At 43.1% G+C, this 22864-nt stretch overlaps 1 protein-coding gene across 9 annotated transcripts in view; it reads right to left on the reverse strand.

Moving 5' to 3' along the window:
- The window catches only part of BCAS1 (brain enriched myelin associated protein 1), a 111540-nt gene that overhangs the window by 84686 nt on the left and 3990 nt on the right, over nucleotides 1-22864 (reverse strand). For all 9 annotated transcript variants that reach the window (XM_040331511.1, XM_040331509.1, XM_040331507.1 and 6 more), the window contains exons 2-4: nucleotides 18817-18897; nucleotides 15365-15443; nucleotides 1884-2437 (exon numbers count right to left, since the gene is read on the reverse strand). In XM_040331511.1, coding sequence (XP_040187445.1) covers nucleotides 1884-2437; nucleotides 15365-15443; nucleotides 18817-18888 — 705 coding nt within the window. In that variant the 5' untranslated portion in view covers nucleotides 18889-18897. The remainder of the gene's footprint in view (nucleotides 1-1883; nucleotides 2438-15364; nucleotides 15444-18816; nucleotides 18898-22864) is intronic.

Below are 22864 nucleotides of genomic sequence, written 5' to 3' on the forward strand. Positions count from 1 at the left end.
GAGCGATGACATCACTGAGAATGCAGCCTATCCAATCACTAGAGAGCGGTGACATCACTGAGAATACAGCCTATCCAATCACTAGAGAGCGGTGACATCACTGAGATTGCAGCCTATCCAATCACTAGAGAGCAGTGACATCACTGAGAATGCAGACTATCCAATCACTAGAGAGCGGTGACATCACTGAGAATGCAGACTATCCAATCACTAGAGAGCGGTGACATCACTGAGAATGCAGACTATCCAATCACTAGAGAGCGGTGACATCACTGAGGATGCAGCCTATCCAATCACTAGAGAGCGGTGACATCACTGAGAATGCAGCCTATCCATTCACTAGAGAGCGGTGACATCACTGAGAATGCAGCCTATCCAATCACTAGAGAGCGATGACATCACTGAGAATGCAGCCTATCCATTCACTAGAGAGCGGTGACATCACTGAGAATGCAGCCTATCCAATCACTAGAGAGCGGTGACATCACTGAGAATGCAGCCTATCCATTCACTAGAGAGCGGTGACATCACTGAGAATGCAGCCTATCCATTCACTAGAGAGCGGTGACATCACTGAGAATGCAGCCTATCCAATCACTAGAGAGCGGTGACATCACTGAGAATGCAGCCTATCCATTCACTAGAGAGCGGTGACATCACTGAGAATGCAGCCTATCCCTTCACTAGAGAGTGGTGACATCACTGAGAATGCAGCCTATCCAATCACTAGAGAGCGGTGACATCACTGAGTATACAGCCTATCCATTCACTAGAGAGCAGTGACATCACTGAGAATGCAGCCTATCCAATCACTAGAGAGCGGTGACATCACTGAGAATGCAGCCTATCCAATCACTAGAGAGCGGTGACATCACTGAGAATGCAGCCTATCCATTCACTAGAGAGCGGTGACATCACTGAGAATGCAGCCTATCCATTCACTAGAGAGCGGTGACATCACTGAGAATGCAGCCTATCCCTTCACTAGAGAGCGGTGACATCACTGAGAATGCAGCCTATCCCTTCACTAGAGAGCGGTGACATCACTGAGAATGCAGCCTATCCATTCACTAGAGAGCGGTGACATCACTGAGAGTGCAGCCTATCCAATCACTAGAGAGCGGTGACATCACTGAGAATGCAGCCTATCCAATCACTAGAGAGCGGTGACATCACTGAGAATGCAGCCTATCCAATCACTAGAGAGCGGTGACATCACTGAGAATGCAGCCTATCCCTTCACTAGAGAGCGGTGACATCACTGAGAATGCAGCCTATCCAATCACTAGAGAGCGGTGACATCACTGAGAATGCAGCCTATCCATTCACTAGAGAGCAGTGACATCACTGAGAATGCAGACTATCCCTTCACTAGAGAGCAGTGACATCACTGAGAATGCAGCCTATCCCTTCACTAGAAAGCGGTGACATCACTGAGAATGCAGCCTATCCATTCACTAGAGAGCAGTGACATCACTGAGAATGCAGCCTATCCATTCACTAGAGAGCGGTGACATCACTGAGAATGCAGCCTATCCATTCACTAGAGAGCAGTGACATCACTGAGAATGCAGCCTATCCATTCACTAGAGAGCAGTGACATCACTGAGAATGCAGCCTATCCATTCACTAGAGAGTGGTGACATCACTGAGAATGCAGCCTATCTATTCACTAGAGAGCGGTGACATCACTGAGAACGCAGCCTATCCATTCACTAGAGAGCGGTGACATCACTGAGAATGCAGCCTATCCAATCACTAGAGAGCGGTGACATCACTGAGAAGCCTATCCAATCACTAGAGAGCGGTGACATCACTGAGAATGCAGCCTATCCAATCACTAGAAAACATAATGAGGAAGTGATACAGAAAACGTCACTTACCTGACTTTGAAGACTGGCGCTCGGTGGGACGCTCTGCAATCCACCATTTTGGTTCAGGGTAATCACCACTTCTTGGTTTTCTGGACCTTCAGCCTGACCCGGCTCCTCGAATTGCACCTTCTTCTCTGGTTTGAACAGACGGTGGAAGATGCTGACCTCTCTGGGCTTGGAAGGCGTGCTTTCCACCTCAACAGAATTAGTTTCCGACAGAGGTGCGTCATCCGTCGCCAGCACCGTGGGAGGGGCCAGATTTGGACCACCGCCCACCGTCCCCTTTGTCACATTGGTCTCCGCAGGGATAGGGGCGTTGTTTTGGGTTTGGATCAGCACCGGATCCCCTCCAACCTCTGACTTCACATCGACGCCGTTTTCTGGGCCGTTGGGTTGAAAAGTAGTGAGGCCCGGGGCAGGACGGGAAATGGTCAGACGAAACTTGGACTTGGCGGGTGGAGCCAGCGGCTTGGCATCGGTGCCATTCACCATCGGACTTATGATGATCGTTTTCTGGGAAGATGCGATGATATTTTCCTGCGGAGTGTTTGCTTTGTTGTTATCTACAGAAACAAAAACATTCCATTCACTAAACAAGATAAAAATCACTGATCACCAATGTAAGGGACATTCTTCCCACTGATCACCAATGTAAGGGACATTCTTCCCACTGATCACCAATGTAAGGGACATTCTTCTCACTGATCACCAATGTAAGGGACATTCTTCCCACTGATCACCAATGTAAGGGACATTCTTCTCACTGATCACCAATGTAAGGGACATTCTTCTCACTGATCACCAATGTAAGGAACATTCTTCCCACTGATCACCAATGTAAGGGACATTCTTCCCACTGATCACCAATGTAAGAGACTTTCTTCCCACTGATCACCAATGTAAGGGACATTCTTCTCACTGATCACCAATGTAAGGAACATTCTTCTCACTGATCACCAATGTAAGGAACATTCTTCTCACTGATCACCAATGTAAGGGACATTCTTCCCACTGATCACCAATGTAAGGAACATTCTTCTCACTGATCACCAATGTAAGGAACATTCTTCTCACTGATCACCAATGTAAGGGACATTCTTCCCACTGATCACCAATGTAAGGGACATTCTTCTCACTGATCACCAATGTAAGGAACATTCTTCTCACTGATCACCAATGTAAGGGACATTCTTCTCACTGATCACCAATGTGAGGGACATTCTTCTCACTGATCACCAATGTGAGGGACATTCTTCCCACTGATCACCAATGTAAGGAACATTCTTCTCACTGATCACCAATGTAAGGAACATTCTTCTCACTGATCACCAATGTAAGGGACATTCTTCTCACTGATCACCAATGTAAGGGACATTCTTCTCACTGATCACCAATGTAAGGGACATTCTTCTCACTGATCACCAATGTGAGGGACATTCTTCTCACTGATCACCAATGTGAGGGACATTCTTCCCACTGATCACCAATGTAAGGAACATTCTTCTCACTGATCACCAATGTAAGGAACATTCTTCTCACTGATCACCAATGTAAGGGACATTCTTCTCACTGATCACCAATGTAAGGGACATTCTTCTCACTGATCACCAATGTAAGGAACATTCTTCTCACTGATCACCAATGTAAGGGACATTCTTCTCACTGATCACCAATGTGAGGGACATTCTTCTCACTGATCACCAATGTGAGGGACATTCTTCCCACTGATCACCAATGTAAGGGACATTCTTCCCACTGATCACCAATGTAAGGGACATTCTTCTCACTGATCACCAATGTAAGGGACATTCTTCCCACTGATCACCAATGTAAGGGACATTCTTCTCACTGATCACCAATGTAAGGAACATTCTTCCCACTGATCACCAATGTAAGGAACATTCTTCTCACTGATCACCAATGTGAGGGACATTCTTCCCACTGATCACCAATGTAAGGGACATTCTTCCCACTGATCACCAATGTAAGGGACATTCTTCTCACTGATCACCAATGTAAGGGACATTCTTCCCACTGATCACCAATGTAAGGGACATTCTTCTCACTGATCACCAATGTAAGGAACATTCTTCCCACTGATCACCAATGTAAGGGACATTCTTCCCACTGATCACCAATGTAAGGGACATTCTTCTCACTGATCACCAATGTAAGGGACATTCTTCCCACTGATCACCAATGTAAGGGACATTCTTCCCACTGATCACCAATGTAAGGGACATTCTTCCCACTGATCACCAATGTAAGGAACATTCTTCCCACTGATCACCAATGTAAGGGACAATCTTCTCACTGATCACCAGTGTAAGGAACATTCTTCCCACTGATCACCAATGTAAGGGACATTCTTCCCACTGATCACCAATGTAAGGGACATTCTTCTCACTGATCACCAATGTAAGGAACATTCTTCTCACTGATCACCAATGTAAGGGACATTCTTCCCACTGATCACCAATGTAAGGGACATTCTTCTCACTGATCACCAATGTAAGGAGCATTCTTCCCACTGATCACCAATGTAAGGGACATTCTTCTCACTGATCACCAATGTAAGGGACATTCTTCTCACTGATCACCAATGTAAGGGACATTCTTCTCACTGATCACCAATGTAAGGGACATTCTTCCCACTGATCACCAATGTAAGGAACATTCTTCTCACTGATCACCAATGTAAGGAGCATTCTTCCCACTGATCACCAATGTAAGGGACATTCTTCTCACTGATCACCAATGTAAGGGACATTCTTCTCACTGATCACCAATGTAAGGAACATTCTTCTCACTGATCACCAATGTAAGGGACATTCTTCCCACTGATCACCAATGTAAGGAACATTCTTCCCACTGATCACCAATGTAAGGAACATTCTTCCCACTGATCACCAATGTAAGGAACATTCTTACCACTGATCACCAATGTAAGGGACATTCTTCTCACTGATCACCAATGTAAGGGACATTCTTCTCACTGATCACCAATGTAAGGGACATTCTTCCCACTGATCACCAATGTAAGGGACATTCTTCCCACTGATCACCAATGTAAGGGACATTCTTCTCACTGATCACCAATGTAAGGGACATTCTTCTCACTGATCACCAATGTAAGGGACATTCTTCTCACTGATCACCAATGTAAGGGGCATTCTTCCCACTGATCACCAATGTAAGGGACATTCTTCTCACTGATCACCAATGTAAGGATCATTCTTCTCACTGATCACCAATGTAAGGAACATTCTTCTCACTGATCACCAATGTAAGGGACATTCTTCCCACTGATCACCAATGTAAGGGACATTCTTCCCACTGATCACCAATGTAAGGAACATTCTTCCCACTGATCACCAATGTAACGAACATTCTTCTCACTGATCAACAATGTAAGGGACATTCTTCCCACTGATCACCAATGTAAGGGAGATTCTTCTCACTGATCACCAATGTAAGGGACATTCTTCTCACTGATCACCAATGTAAGGAACATTCTTCTCACTGATCACCAATGTAAGGGACATTCTTCTCACTGATCACCAATGTAAGGGACATTCTTCTCACTGATCACCAATGTAAGGAACATTCTTCTCACTGATCACCAATGTAAGGGACATTCTTCTCACTGATCACCAATGTAAGGGACATTCTTCTCACTGATCACCAATGTAAGGAACATTCTTCTCACTGATCACCAATGTAAGGAACATTCTTCTCACTGATCACCAATGTAAGGAACATTCTTCTCACTGATCACCAATGTAAGGGACATTCTTCCCACTGATCACCAATGTAAGGGACATTCTTCTCACTGATCACCAATGTAAGGGACATTCTTCTCACTGATCACCAATGTAAGGGACATTCTTCTCACTGATCACCAATGTAAGGGACATTCTTCTCACTGATCACCAATGTAAGGGACATTCTTCTCACTGATCACCAATGTAAGGAACATTCTTCTCACTGATCACCAATGTAAGGGACATTCTTCTCACTGATCACCAATGTAAGGGACATTCTTCTCACTGATCACCAATGTAAGGAACATTCTTCTCACTGATCACCAATGTAAGGAACATTCTTCTCACTGATCACCAATGTAAGGAACATTCTTCTCACTGATCACCAATGTAAGGGACATTCTTCCCACTGATCACCAATGTAAGGGACATTCTTCTCACTGATCACCAATGTAAGGAGCATTCTTCCCACTGATCACCAATGTAAGGGACATTCTTCTCACTGATCACCAATGTAAGGGACATTCTTCCCACTGATCACCAATGTAAGGGACATTCTTCCCACTGATCACCAATGTAAGGAACATTCTTCTCACTGATCACCAATGTAAGGGACATTCTTCTCACTGATCACCAATGTAAGGGACATTCTTCCCACTGATCACCAATGTAAGGGACATTCTTCCCACTGATCACCAATGTAAGGGACATTCTTCCCACTGATCACCAATGTAAGGGACATTCTTCCCACTGATCACCAATGTAAGGGACATTCTTCCCACTGATCACCAATGTAAGGAACATTCTTCCCACTGATCACCAATGTAACGAACATTCTTCTCACTGATCACCAATGTAAGGGACATTCTTCTCACTGATCACCAATGTAAGGGACATTCTTCCCACTGATCACCAATGTAAGGGACATTCTTCTCACTGATCACCAATGTAAGGGACATTCTTCTCACTGATCACCAATGTAAGGAACATTCTTCTCACTGATCACCAATGTAAGGGACATTCTTCTCACTGATCACCAATGTAAGGGACATTCTTCTCACTGATCACCAATGTAAGGAACATTCTTCTCACTGATCACCAATGTAAGGAACATTCTTCTCACTGATCACCAATGTAAGGAACATTCTTCTCACTGATCACCAATGTAAGGGACATTCTTCCCACTGATCACCAATGTAAGGGACATTCTTCTCACTGATCACCAATGTAAGGAACATTCTTCTCACTGATCACCAATGTAAGGGACATTCTTCCCACTGATCACCAATGTAAGGAGATCAGAAGCACTGAGATATAAGATTGGATGACAGAACGTATGTTATGGAGTCTCGTTGTATAAAGAAGACTAGATGTCATCCAGTTGGGGTTTAGACATCCTTTAGGTTTCCATAATGACTGAGGCCTTCCTGTAAGAGTCGGTCACCCCTCTCTCTCTGCAGGGGGGGGGCGGTTACACGGGCCGTAGGTATTTGTCTCGTGTTTTGTGTAGAGAAGACGGGAGGAATTCTTTGATAACTTCGCTACAACAGGACCTGGACCCCGTCCAGAAACACGCCCGGGTTGAGTTAACTCCTTTCCTCCAGTACAGACAGAGCTCCAGGGGCACATCTGCAATGTTACCTCCCGGGTTATGATGATCTATGACTCAGGGAAAGGTCACCACTCCGCAACATTACAAAGGCCACATGCACAGCACGGAATAAAATTCTAGGCCCCCATTTGTACTTGAGAGCGAGCTTGGAGCATTTTTTTTGTGCGTTTTTGGTTGTTTTGTTTTTTTAAACATTTGTATGTGTATTTGAGCTTCCGACATTTTTGTCTTGGCCAATGGAAAACATTATTATCTCGTCAGATCGTTCTTGTGTCTGCTTCCTGGTTTTTCCGTGTTGTGATCTCTTGTCCTAAAAAGAAGCTATTGAGCCATATCTGCTATGCCAATTCCTTCCCAAACCCTCTGCCACTTGCCATGGTTCATATAATGGGCCATCACTGGGGTAGTAGAGGTTGTTGGAATGGACCGTTACTGAGATTGTAGAGGTTCTTGTAATGGACATTACGGGGGTCATAGAGGTTCCTGCAATGGAAGCCACTTGGGTTGTAGAGGTTCTTGTAATGGCCATCAGTAGAGTCGTACATGTTCTTGCAATGGTCATCCCTGGGGTTGTAAAGGTTCTTTTATTGGCCATCATTCGGGTCATACAGGTTCTTGTAATGGCCATCACTGAGGTCCTTAAAATGCCTATCACTGGGGGAATTAGATGTTCTTGTAATGACCATCATTGAGTCCATAGAGGTTCTTGTAATGGCCATCACAGGGGTCAAAGAGGTCCATGTAATGGCCATCACAGGGGTCAAAGAGGCTCTTGAAATGACCATTACTGGGGTCATAGAAGTTCTTGTTATGGCCATCACTAGAGTTGTACAGGTGCTTGTAATGGCCATTCCTGGGGTTCCAGGGGTTCTTATAATGGCCATCACTGGGGCCATAGAGTATCTTGAAATGACCATCACTGAGGTCGTAGAGGTTCTTTAAATGGCCATCGCTAAGGTCATAGAGGTTCTTGTAATGGCCATCACTAGAGTCATAGAGGTTCTTGTAATGGCCATCACTAGAGTCATAGAGGTTCTTGTAATGGCCATCACTGGGGTCATAGAGGTTCTTGTAATGGCCATCACTAGAGTCATAGAGGTTCTTGTAATGGCCATCACTGGGGTTATAGAGGTTCTTGTAATGGCCATCATCGGGGTCATAGAGGTCCTTGTAACTTCCATTACTGGGGTCATAGAAGTTTTTGTAATGGCCATCTCTGGGGTCATACAGGTTCTTTTAATGGCCATCACTGAGGTCCTTAAAATGCCTATCACTGGGGTATTAGATGTTCTTGTAATGACCATCATTGAGTCCATAGAGGTTCTTGTAATGTCCATCACAGGGGTCAAAGAGGCTCTTGAAATGACCATTACTGGGGTCATAGAAGTTCTTGTTATGGCCATCACTAGAGTTGTACAGGTGCTTGTAATAGCCATTCCTGGGGTTCTTATAATGGCCATCACTGGGGCCATAGAGTATCTTGAAATGACCATCACTGAGGTCGTAGAGGTTCTTTAAATGGCCATCACTGAGGTCATAGATGTTCTTGTAATGGCCATCACCGGGGTCATAGAGGTCCTTGTAACTCCCATTACTGGGGTCATAGAAGTTTTTGTAATGGCCATCTCTCGGGTCATACAGGTTCTTTTAATGGCCATCACTGAGGTCATAGATGTTCTTGTAATGGCCATCACTCGAGTCATAGAGGTTCTTGTAATGGTCATCACTGGGATCATAGAGGTTCTTGTAATGGCCATCACTGGGATCATGGAGGGTCTTGTAATGGCCATTAATAGGTTCGTAGTCGTAGATGTTCTTGTAATGCAAGAAAAAAACATCTAAAATCCTTATGTTACGCATTTTCAGTCACTTCAATTAAAATCCTTGGGCCCAAATGGGTGCAATTCTGGTTCAGATTCTGCTCAGGTTTGAACAATATAATGGAAATCCTTATGGTGAGTTTTGTCACCAAGGCCGGTGCTAACACTAGGCAAACTAGGCAGCCGCCTAGGGTGCGCTGTTATCTAGGGCGCCTGCCCACTAGTGTTCCTACTCTCTTCTCTCTGCAGCAAGCAACTAAGTCTCGGCATCAGCAGGCAGCCTTCCCTTCCATTCACACATAGTGTCAAAGGCGCAGCGGTGGCGGAGGACTGTGTACTGACTCCCGAATTAATGGAAGCAAGCAAACATGCATTAATGGGCGCTGGTGAGGCTGCATTAATGGGTGCTGGTGAGGCTGCATTTGATGGGCGCTGGTGAGGCTGCATTTGATGGGCGCTGGTGAGGCTGCATTAATGGGTGCTGGTGAGGCTGCATTTGATGGGTGCTAGTGAGGCTGCATTTGATGGGCGCTGGTGAAGCTGCATTAATGGGTGCTGGTGAGGCTGCATTTGATGGGTGCTAGTGAGGCTGCATTTGATGGGCGCTGGTGAGGCTGCATTAATGGGTGCTGGTGAGGCTGCATTTGATGGGTGCTAGTGAGGCTGCATTTGATGGGCGCTGGTGAAGCTGCATTAATGGGTGCTGGTGAGGCTGCATTAATGGGTGCTGGTGAGGCTGCATTTGATGGGCGCTTCATTAAAAAGGTGGGGTATACATGGGCAGGTGGAAAGGGGTGGAGCCAAAGGGGGGAGCACACATATACTCTGTACTTCCCCTTTTCTCTTTTTAATTGTGTATAATAAAACAAATAATAAATGAATATATACAGTGAGGAAAATCAGTATTTGAACACCCTGCTATTTTGCAAGTTCTCCCACTTGGAAATCATGGAGGGGTCTGAAATTGTTATCGTAGGTGCATGTCCACTGTGAGAGACATAATCAAAAAAAAAAAATCCAGAAATCACAATGTATGATAACTATTTATTTGTATGATACAGCTGCAAATAAGTATTTGAACACCTGAGAAAATCAATGTTAATATTTGGTACAGTAGCCTTTCTTTGCAATTACAGAGGTCAAACGTTTCTTGTAGTTTTTCACCAGGTTTGCACACACTGGAGGAGGGATTTTGGCCCACTCCTCCACACAGATCTTCTCTAGATCAGTCAGGTTTCTGGGCTGTCGCTGAGAAACACGGAGTTTGAGCTCCCTCCAAAGATTCTCTATTGAGTTTAGGTCTGGAGACTGGCTAGGCCACGCCAGAACCTTGATATGCTTCTTACAGAGCCACTTCTTGGTTATCCTGGATGTGTGCTTCGGGTCATTGTCATGTTGGAAGACCCAGCCTCGACCCATCTTCAAAGCTCTAACTGAGGGAAGGAGGTTGTTGCCCAAAATCTCACAATACATGGCCCCGGTCATCCTCTCCTTAATACAGTGCAGTCGCCCTGTCCCATGTGCAGAAAAACACCCCCAAAGCATGATGCTACCACCCCCATGCTTCACAGTAGGGATGGTGTTCTTGGCATGGTACTCATCATTCTTCTTCCTCCAAACACGGTTAGTGGAATTATGACCAAAAAGTTCTATTTTGGTCTCATCTGACCACATGACTTTCTCCCATGACTCCACTGGATCATCCAAATGGTCATTGGCAAACTTAAGACGGGCCTTGACATGTGCTGGTTTAAGCAGGGGAACCTTCCGTGCCATGCATGATTTCAAACCATGACGTCTTAGTGTATTACCAACAGTAACCTTGGAAACGGTGGTCCCAGCTCTTTTCAGGTCATTGACCAGCTCCTCCCGTGTAGTCCTGGGCTGATTTCTCACCTTTCTTAGGATCATTGAGACCCCACGAGGTGAGATTTTGCATGGAGCCCCAGTCCGAGGGAGATTGACAGTCATGTTTAGCTTCTTCCATTTTCTAATGATTGCTCCAACAGTGGACCTTTTTTCACCAAGCTGCTTGGCAATTTCCCCGTAGCCATTTCCAGCCTTGTGGAGGTGTACAATTTTGTCTCTAGTGTCTTTGGACAGCTCTTTGGTCTTGGCCATGTTAGTAGTTGGATTCTTACTGATTGTATGGGGTGGACAGGTGTCTTTATGCAGCTAATGACCTCAAACAGGTGCATCTAATTTAGGATAATAAATGGAGTGGAGGTGGACATTTTAAAGGCAGACTAACAGGTCTTTGAGGGTCAGAATTCTAGCTGATAGACAGGTGTTCAAATACTTATTTGCAGCTGTATCATACAAATAAATAGTTAAAAAATCATAAATTGTGATTTCTGGATTTTTTTTTTTTTTATTATGTCTCTCACAGTGGACATGCACCTACGATGACAATTTCAGACCCCTCCATGATTTCCAAGTGGGAGAACTTGCAAAATAGCAGGGTGTTCAAATACTTATTTTCCTCACTGTATATATAAAAATGAAAAAAACAAGGGCAGAGTGTTGTCACCTTATAACAGGAAGTGGTAGAGTAAGTACCTTCATGGCAGGATCACCAGGTAGTATTTTAATATAATATTCAGATTTCTAATTATTAATGATATTTGAAAGATTATAGAGCATTGTAGGGATTGAGTTCACATCTTCTTGTCACATTGTCCCTGTAATTGTGGGCGTGGCAAGGGGGCGGGGAGATATTTTGCGCTCTGAGTTGTCCCGCCTTCCTGAAAATCGGGTGTCAAGTCTGAAATAAAACACTCTGGGAGTTTTTCAGACACAAATTTTTTTTTTTTAATTCCCCCAGTCGTCTATCCAGCGCTCATGGCTGCCGTCCAATCCATGGACACGGTAACAATGGCGGTGATTTCATCGCAGTTTGGTGAGTCATCGAGGTGGATTTGGGATCGACACCCGCTGACCAAACACAACTCTGCACACCTCGATGTGTGCCGCGGCGGCGATAAAACAAGGAGGCTGCTGGGTAATTCTCATTATTGAGGGATAATATTTCTCATGTCATTTTCTAGGGAAACCTAAAGCAGAACCCCGGGAACGTTTCTCTGTTCCCATGCAGTGGGACTGTCTGCACCCCCAATGGGGGAACTGCTCAGATCCAGGGCGGGGGTCTCCAAACTCTCCAAACAAAAGGTCCCTTTATTATACTTTAGACACCAGTAGGAATCGAAAATGTCCTGTGTCCCCATCATTGGTGTCAGTGGGAGGAATAGTGACCCGTCATTGGTGTCAGTGGGAGGAATAGTGTCCCCATCATTGGTGTCAGTGGGAGGAATAGTGTCCCCATCATTGGTGTCAGTGGGGAGAATAGTGTCCCCATCATTGGTGTCAGTGGGAGGAATAGTGTCCCATCATTGGTGTCAGTGGGAGGAATAGTGTCTCCATCATTGGTGTCAGTGGGAGGAATAGTGTCCCATCATTGGTATCAGTGGGAGGAATAGTGTCCCCATCATTGGTATCAGTGGGAGGAATAGTGTCCCATCATTGGTGTAAGTGGGAGGGATAGTGCCCCATCATTGGTGTCAGTGTCACTTTTAAAAAATGGCGGAGAATCCCCAAAGCACTATGGGTAATCTAAAAAGGCATTACAGCAGATGCAGCATGCTCTGAGTCTCCTTTTTCCCGGTCTAGCCATTGTTACTGAAAAATCTCTCAAGCAAGTAACTTGAGATGCATCCCCCCCTGTGAAGTCATTGTTTCTCTATGCAAGAACTTTGATTTAGGTGCAATTAGATACTTTTTGCCACATTGTATAAATCCTTATGATGGGGGAGGGGGGGGGGGCTGTTTTTTTGGCTCCCAAAACACCTCGGCTTCCTTTCGTGTCCCTTATTGTTACTTATCTCACTATTAACTCTCGAGACGACTGTCGCTCGTCTAACACGTTCACACTGGGATAATCTTGAGCCTGTTGATTCCGAAGCTCCAGTAAGAGAGGAGTCACTGCTCACTATACCTATGTATGCAAACTTCCACTTGAGCTACTGAGCTCTATAAACTGAAGTTGTTTTTAAATAGAAGAAGCAAAAGCAGGAACAAGAAAATCTGAAAAAGGAGCTTGCAGCTCCACCCGCTGGCCAAAAAGCAGAATGCAAACTATTATGTCATATTTCAAAGAGCCAGTTTACGGTCCTTCAGATTTTAGGGGGGGGGGGAAAGGGGGCTATAGAGAGTTCCTGTCTTCAGTGAGAAAAAACAATGCTCCATCTTTGGTTGATTTATCTAAGAAAATAGGAAAAGTACCCTGCAGCTCCACCTGCTGGCTGAGAAGCAGAATGCACACTAATAAGTATTTTTTTTCCCGGATTTTCCAAGAAAATGTGAAAAGGAGACTGTAGCGCCACCTGCTGGCTGAGAAGCAGAATGCACACTAATAAGTATTTTTTTCCCCCGGATTTTTCAAGAAAATGTGAAAAGGAGACTGTAGCTCCACCTGCTAACTGAGAAGCAGAATGCACACTAATAAGTATTTTTTTTTCCGGATTTTTCAAGAAAATGTGAAAAGGAGACTGTAGCTCCACCTGCTGGCTGAGAAGCAGAATGCACACTAATAAGTATTTTTTGCTGGATTTTCCAAGAAAATGTAAAAAGGAGACTGTAGCTCCACCTGCTGGATGAGAAGCAGAATGCACACTAATAAGCATTTTTTATAGATTTTTCAGGAACATGTGAAAAGGAGACTGTAGCTCCACCTGCTGGCTGAAAAGCAGAATGCACACTAATAAGTATATTTTTTTCCGGACTTTTCAAGAAAATGTGAAAAGGAGACTGTAGCGCCACCTGCTGGATGAGAAGCAGAATGCACACTAATAAGTATTTTTTTTCCCGGATTTTTCAAGAAAATTTGAAAAAGGAGACTGTAGCTCCACCTGCTGGATGAGAAGCAGAATGCACACTAATAAGTATTTTTTTTCCCGTATTTTTCAAGAAAATGTGAAAAGGAGACTGTAGCGCCACCTGCTGGATGAGAAGTAGAATGCAGTATGTCATATTTCAGATTGATCTAAAGAACGAAAGAAAATTAACTTTCCCAATTTAACCCCCGGCCATAATAAAGCAGAATGCAAACTATTAATATGGATTTTTTTTTTTTTAAGATTTATCTACAAACATGTGAAAAGGAACCTGCAGCTCCACCTGCTGGCTGAGAAGAAAATGTGAAAAGGAGAATATAGCGCCACCTGCTGGCTGAAAAGCAGAATGCAGTATGTCATATTTCAGATTGATCTAAAGAACGAAAGAAAATTTCAAAAAAGCTAAAAAAAAATGCGCAAAAACGCTACCGCTGCGTTTTTGAGCTCCAGCTCAACGAAAAAAAAAATAATAATAGAAAAAATAAAAAAAACAGGGACAGGCGTTTTTAAGCTGTAAAAAAGGCTAAAAAAAGTGTCTGTAAAAACGTCCATGGAAATGAAGCCTAATATGTATTTTTTTTTTTTTTTAAGATTTATCTACAAACATGTGAAAAGGAACCTGCAGCTCCACCTGCTGGCTGAAATCAGCATGCAAACTATTACATTTATTTTGAAACATGCGGGGGCGCTATGGTGAGGCTTTTGCAGAATGTTCTTTATGAAGATTTAGGAATGGATTTGGGTGACACGTCGTCCTGGCTGCGGTTGGTGACAGGTGAGATTGGAATGAAGGTGAAAGTTCCAGAGTTGGTGAGTCTGGTCGCCCGCCCGCCCGCCCACGCCCTCTGTATATACAGGAATGTTGACATACAGACGGCCTCACCTTCCTGCCATACATTCTACATGTGGAGGGAGAACAGCTGAGGCGACGGACTGTCATCTGACAATTGCCCTCCGGGACGGGGGGGGGGGGGTTTATCATAAAGGGTCCTGTGGGCCGGTGCCGGGGGGGGGGGGGGGCAGCACCAAGTCCCAGAATCTACAGAGAAATATTTCATTTCTTTGTTTCCTCCTTCCAGACTTCTCTGTGAATATATATATATAGCCAGAGACTTAAAGGGGAGCAAAAAAATACAGGGGGTGTTAGGGAAAGGGAGTGCTGAGGATATAAGGGAAGGGGGTGCAAGACATACAGTATATGGTCAATGGAGGATGCAGGTGAAAAAAAAGGGGGTGCAGGGCATATTAGAGAAAGGGAAGGCAGCAGGTGAAGGGGGTGTAGGGAGAACGGCTATTAAAGAAGGAAGAGGTGCAGGGGAGGCAGAGGAAAGTAACCGGAAGGGGGTGCAAAGGATCTACACATTGGGTACAAATCCTTCACAGGAGACGAGGGTCTCGGACTCACCCCGGGTGTTGGGTGGCGCGGTGTTGATGATGGGCGAGCTCTGTAGGGTGACGGGTCCATTCTGAACTTCTATCCCGACCTGCAATAAAAAGAGATACAGAGGGTCAGTGCCGGGCGGGGGGTTCCCAGGCTATAAACGCTGTCATATAGTGGAGGGGGATGTCGCCAAGCCATGCAAAGCCACCATGGGGGTGCAGGGGATGTAGAGTATCACAGGCTCCTCCCAAGTACACAAGTATCAAAGATACTTGATACTTATGTACATGGGAGGAGCATGTGATATTTATGTACATGGGAGGAGCCTGCGATACTTATGTACATGGGGAGGAGCCTGTGATACTTATGTACATGGGAGGAGCCTGTGATACTTATGTATGTGGGAGGAGCCTGTGATACTTATGTACATGGGAGGAGCCTGTGATACTTATGTACATGGGAGGAGTATGTGATACTTATGTACATGGGAGGAGCCTGTGATACTTATGTACATGGGAGGAGCCTGTGATACTTATGTACATGGGAGGAGCCTGTGATACTTATGTACATGGGAGGAGCCTGTGATACTTATGTACATGGGAGGAGCCTGTGATACTTATGTGCATGGGAGGAGCCTGTGATACTTATGTACATGGGAGGAGCCTGTGATACTTATGTACATGGGAGGAGCCTGTGATACTTATGTGCATGGGAGGAGCCTGTGATACTTATGTACATGGGAGGAGTATGTGATACTTATGTACATGGGAGGAGCCTGTGATACTTATGTACATGGGAGGAGCCTGTGATACTTATGTACATGGGAGGAGCCTGTGATACTTATGTACATGGGAGGAGCCTGTGATACTTATGTACATGGGAGGAGCCTGTGATACTTATGTACATGGGAGGAGCCTGTGATACTTATGTGCATGGGAGGAGCCTGTGATACTTATGTGCATGGGAGAAGATTTTTTTTTTTTTTAATTTGCAAAGATTTCAAACAAACGTCTCTTACATTGTCATTATGGGGGAAATTCTGATGAAAATAATGAATTGATTTAATTTTGGAATGAGGCTGTAACATAACAAAATGTGGAAGAAGTGAAGCTCTGTGAGTACTTTCCGGATGCGCTGTGTGTGTCTCTGGGGACATTTCATACATTCTATAACACACATGCTGCCGGCGGGCTGGGAAAGGAGAATAAAAGTTTGATATGATGACACATCTAACAAAAGGACGGCAATGTCCCTTCCCAGCATGCACTGCACCCCCCCCCCCCCCCCCAGGATAATGTCACCGGGAACCAGACTGACGGGTACAAAGTGTGACATTTAAAGTCACATAAAATCTACATCATCTGATTTTCTGATGTTTTACTTGTTATAATGATAATAGAAAAGTAATAATAATAATATAAATAGTGTCATTATTACTATTATTATTATTTTTCATGTTTTTAAGTACATTTTTGTAATAATAATAATAATAATAATATTAATAATAATAAAATACATACAAATTAAAATCACAACAATAGCAATAATAGACATCATCATTTATTTTTTTAACCACTTCCATACCGCGTCTTATTCTGGCGCTTCTCAGCATTTTTGTGCTAGAAAATGACTCAGAACCCACAAACATTTTGGGGCAGATCCACATACATTTGCGGCGGCCGCAGCAAATGTAAGATACGCTACGCCGCTGTAACTTACTTTGCTTTTCTTTGAATCCTCAACGAATCCGCACCATAAGTTACGGCGGCGTAACGTATCTCTCGCGGCGTAAGGGCGCGGAATTCAAATTCGGCGAGTAGGGGGCGTGTTTCATTTAAATGAAGCGCGTCCCCGCGCCAAATGAACTGCGCATGCGCCGTCCGTAAAAACTCCCAGGGTGCATTGCTCCGAATGACGTCGCAAGGACGTCATTGTTTTCGACGTGAATAATAATAATAATAAGGTAAAAATAATCACAAAATAATTATTTTTACCCTGTTATTATTACTACAGCAAAAAAAAAAAAAGGCAACGTTTCAAATACAAATACTAATAATTACAACGTTTCAATATTATTATTATTATTATTATTATTATTATTATTATTAATAACAATAATAATAATAATAATAATAATAATACCAATAATAATAATAATAATAGTGAAATGGTGTAATTATTAATATATTTATTTTAAACATTGCTTTTATTTTTGCTGAAGTAATAATAATAAGGTAAAAATAATCACAACAATAATAATAATAATAATAATAATAATAATAATAATCGTATTGCTATTCTTTTCGTTATATTATTATTATTATTATTATTATTATTACAAAAAGAATAGCAATATGATAATGGTTATTGTCATAATTATTTTTACCCTATTATTATTACTACAGCAAAAATAAAAGCAATGTTTCAAATAAAAACACTAATAATTACACCGTTTCACTATTATTATTATTACTACTATTATTAATAATAATAATAATAATAATAATAATAATAATAGTGTAACAACAGCAACAATAATAATTTTTTTAAAAAAAGGAAAAATAATCACAACAACAATAATAATCATCATTTTTAATATTGCTCTTCTTTTTGTTGTAATAATAATAATAATAATAATAATAATAATAATAATAATAATAGTGAAATGGTGTAATTATTAGTATATCTATTTTAAACATTGCTTTTATTTTTGCTGAAGTAATAATAATAAGGTAAAAATAATCACAACAATAATAATAATAATAATAATAATCATATTGCTATTCTTTTCGTTATATTATTATTATTATTATTATTATTATTATTATTATTCCAAAAAGAATAGCAATATGATGATGGTTATTGTCATAATTATTTTTACCCTATTATTATTACTACAGCAAAAATAAAAGCACTAATAAATACATCGTTTCACTATTATTATTATTACTACTATTATTATTATTATTATTATTATTAATAATAATAATAATAATAATAATAATAATAATAATAATAATAGTGTAACAACAGCAACATTAATAATATTAAAAAAAAAGTAAAAATAATCACAACAATAATAATCATCATTTTTAATATTGCTCTTCTTTTTGTAATAATAATAATAATAATAATAATAATAATAATAATAATAATAATAATAATAATAATAATAGTGAAATGGTGTAATTATCAGTATTTTTATTTTAAACATTGCTTTTATTTTTGCTGTAGTAATAATAATAGGGTAAAAATAATTACAACAATGATCATCATAAGCATCATATTGCTATTCTTTTTGTATTTTTATTATTATCATTATTATTATTATTATTATTATTATCATTATTACTATTATTACATAAATATTATTATTTTTGTTGTTACATAATGTTATTATTGTTATTATTATTATTTTTAACATTCATGTAACAACAATAATAATAATATAAATAGTATCAGGTCGGGGGTCTCACCTGGGGTTTGAGGTCCTCGGTGCTCTCCTCCTGGTCCTCCTCCACGTCGAAGGTGCTGAGTTCATTTCCCATAGTGAGTGTCTGTGGGAGAGATCATCAGATCCGTTATAACACAAGACTGGCGATCCAATGTGAGAGGACACATCACAATCACTGAAACATGCCGAACTTACACAGAGACAGGAAGTGAGAGGAAATCTCCCCAATGGGGACACAGACAGCAGAGAAAACCTGCCGGGGGCTCCAATGTGCCTTCACTTCATCCAAACCTGAAAATTACATTTTTGTCTGGAGTTTCACTTTAAAGGAGTCCAAATTTCAATATGATCATATATTACATTCCATGAAACACCTGAACCTACCCCCCCCCCAACTTTCTTAGATGACATAGAGTGACACCTTTAGCACAAGAAAAGGCATTATGGCCACTTATGCTTATTTACTATAATCGTCAGCTCCATCCAGTGCAGTATATCCTAATTCACTCTATTCCTTGAGAACGAACAACATTCGACCTGGAGAGAAAATAGCCCAGAACATTGAGTTTTGTCCCTATAAATCCACATACAGGTTCACAGGGTGGTCAGTATTTTTTACTTTTTTTTAATACATTTCTATAGGTCTATATCTCGGACCAGGAAGGGGGATATTTGAGGGGTAACTGTCCACTATAGGGACATGCAGCTGTGGAGAGAGGTTCGTCAGCAGCATAGAGGAGGACAGCACTCCTCCACCAGAACCTGCTCTTCTCCATGCAGCTGGGGAGAGAGGCTAGTCTCTGAACGCCCCCTTTACCAAGTCAGCAGCAAAGAAGAGGACAGCACTCCTCCACCAGATCCTGCTCTTCTCCATGCAGCTGTGGAGAGAGGCTCACAGTGTGCGGTGAAATCAGAGGAAGCCGTTTCAGTCCAGGAGAGGAGCCGCCAAGACCGGGGGGGGGGGGGGGGGATCAGATTTAAGGATCGCAGGAAATAAGAGAAGCCCCAACCTTTCATTACAGAACCTTTTCTTCATCTCAGACACACCTCTGGAGCTCCATTGTTTTCGGGAAGAACAACATTTCAAGTGAATGGAAGGATCTGGCAGGAATTCCCCTCCCCACCTCTGCTTGGTTAACATGAAAGAAGTTTGTTTGAAATCTTTGAAAAATGTATTAAAAATAAAATAATTCCATGTACATAAGTATCACAGGCTCCTCCCATGTACACAAGTATCACAGGCTCCTCCCATGTACATAAGTATCACAGGCTCCTCCCATGTACACAAGTATCACAGGCTCCTCCCATGTACATACGTATCACAGTCTCCTCCCAGGTACAGAAGTATGACAGGCTCCTCCCATGTACACAAGTATCACAGGCTCCTCCCAGGTACATAAGTATGACAGGCTCCTCCCATGTACAGAAGTATCGCAGGCTCCTCCCATGTACATAAGTATCACAGGCTCCTCCCATGTACATAAGTATCGCAGGCTCCTCCCATGTACATAAGTATCACAGGCTCCTCCCCATGTACATAAGTATCACAGGCTCCTCCCCATGTACATAAGTATCACAGGCTCCTCCCATGTACATAAGTATCACAGGTTCCTCCCATGTACATAAGTATCGCAGGCTCCTCCCATGTACATAAGTATCACAGTCTCCTCCCATGTACATGAGTATCACAGGCTCCTTCCATGTACATAAGTATCACAGACTCCTCCCACGTACATAAGTATCACAGACTCCTCCCATGTACATAAGTATCACAGACTCCTCCCACGTACATAAGTATCACAGACTCCTCCCACACACATAAGTATCACAGACTCCTCCCACAAACATAAGTATCACAGACTCCTCCCACAAACATAAGTATCACAGGCTCCTCCCATGTACATAAGTATCACAGGCTCCTACCACGTACATAAGTATCACAGACTCCTCCCACAAACATAAGTATCACAGACTCCTCCCATGTACATAAGCATCACAGACTCCTGCCACATCTTTGTGAAATTCCCGAACACCTTCAAGCTTCTGGGTGCCAACGTCAAAGTCTGTTGGGTGAAGGAACGGACTCTTGTCCCATTGTTGGTGTCAATGGAAAGAAGGGTGAAGGAACGGACTCTTGTCCCATTGTTGGTGTCAATGGAAAGAAGGGTGAAGGAACGGACTCTTGTCCCATTGTTGGTGTCAATGGAAAGATGGGTGAAGGACCTGACCCTTGTCCCATTGTTGGTGTCAATGGAAAGAAGGGTGAAGGAACGCACTCTTGTCCCCATTGTTGGTGTCAATGGAAAGACGGGTGAAGGAACGGACTCTTGCCCCATTGTTGGAGTCAATGGAAAGAAGGGTGAAGGAACGGACTCTTGTCCCATTGTTGGTGTCAATGGAAAGAAGGGTGAAGGAACGGACTCTTGTCCAATTGTTGGTGTCAATGGAAAGAAGGTGAAGGAATGGACTCTTGTCCCATTGTTGGTGTCAATGGAAGGGTGAAGGAACGGACTCTTGTCCCATTGTTGGTGTCAATGGAAGGGTGAAGGAACGGACTCTTGTCCCATTGTTGGTGTCAATGGAAAGAAGGGTGAGGGAACGGACTCATGTCCCATTGTTGGTGTCAATGGAAAGAAGGGTGAAGGACCTGACCCTTGTCCCATTGTTGGTGTCAATGGAAAGAAGGGTGAAGGAACGGACTATTGCCCCATTGTTGGAGTCAATGGAAAGAAGGGTGAAGGAATGGACTCTTGTCCCATTGTTGGTGTCAATGGAAAGAAGGGTGAATGACCTGACCCTTGTCCCATTGTTGGTGTCAATGGAAATAAGGGTGAAGGAACGGACTATTGCCCCATTGTTGGAGTCAATGGAAAGAAGGGTGAAGGAATGGGCTCTTGTCCTATTGTTGGTGTCAATGGAAAGAAGGGTGAATGACCTGACCCTTGTCCCATTGTTGGTGTCAATGGAAATAAGGGTGAAGGAACAGACTCTTGTCCCTTTGTTGGTGTCAATGGAAAGAAGAATGAAGGAAGGGACTCTTGTCCCATTGTTGGTGTCAAGCATGGAAGGGTGAAGGAACGGACTCTTGTCCCATTGTTGGTATCAATGGAAAGAAGGGTGAAGGACCTGACCCTTGTCCCATTGTTGGTGTCAATGGAAAGAAGGTTGAAGGAACGGACTCTTGTCCCATTGTTGGTGTCAATGGAATGAAGGGTGAAGGACCTGACCCTTGTCCCATTGTTGGTGTCAATGGAAAGAAGGGTGAAGGAACGGACTCTTGTCCCATTGTTGGTGTCAATAGAAAGAAGGGTGAAGGAACGGACTCTTGTCCCATTGTTGGTGTCAAGCATGGAAGGGTGAAGGAACGGACTCTTGTCCCATTGTTGGTGTCAAGCATGGAAAGAAGGGTGAAGGAACGGACTCTTGTCCCATTGTTGGTGTCAATGGAAAGAAGGGTGATGGACCTGACCCTTGTCCCATTGTTGTTGTCAATGGAAAGAAGGGTGAAGGACCTGACCCTTGTCCCATTGTTGGTGTCAATGGAAAGAAGGGTGAAGGAACGGACTCTTGTCCCATTGTTGGTGTCAATGGAAAGAAGGGTGAAGGAACGGACTCTTGTCCCATTGTTGGTGTCAATGGAAAGAAGGGTGAAGGAACGGACTCTTGTCCCATTGTTGGTGTCAATGGAAAGAAGGGTGAAGGACCTGACCCTTGTCCCATTGTTGGTGTCAATGGAAAGAAGGGTGAAGGACCTGACCCTTGTCCCATTGTTGGTGTCAATGAAAAGAAGGGTGAAGGAACGGACTCTTGTCCCATTGTTGGTGTCAATGGAAAGAAGGGTGAAGGAACCGACCCTTGTCCCATTGTTGGTGTCAATGGAAAGAAGGGTGAAGGAACGGACACTTGTCCCATTGTTGGTGTCAATGGAAAGAAGGGTGAAGGAACGTACTCTTGTCCCATTGTTGGTGTCAATGGAAAGGCGGGTGAAGGAACGGACTCTTGTCCCATTGTTGGTGTCAATGGAAAGAAGGGTGAAGGACCTGACCCTTGTCCCATTGTTGGTGTCAATG

The sequence above is a fragment of the Rana temporaria genome, chromosome 12 (genome assembly GCF_905171775.1).
Source record: "Rana temporaria chromosome 12, aRanTem1.1, whole genome shotgun sequence".
NCBI classification, from domain to species: Eukaryota; Metazoa; Chordata; class Amphibia; order Anura; family Ranidae; genus Rana; species Rana temporaria.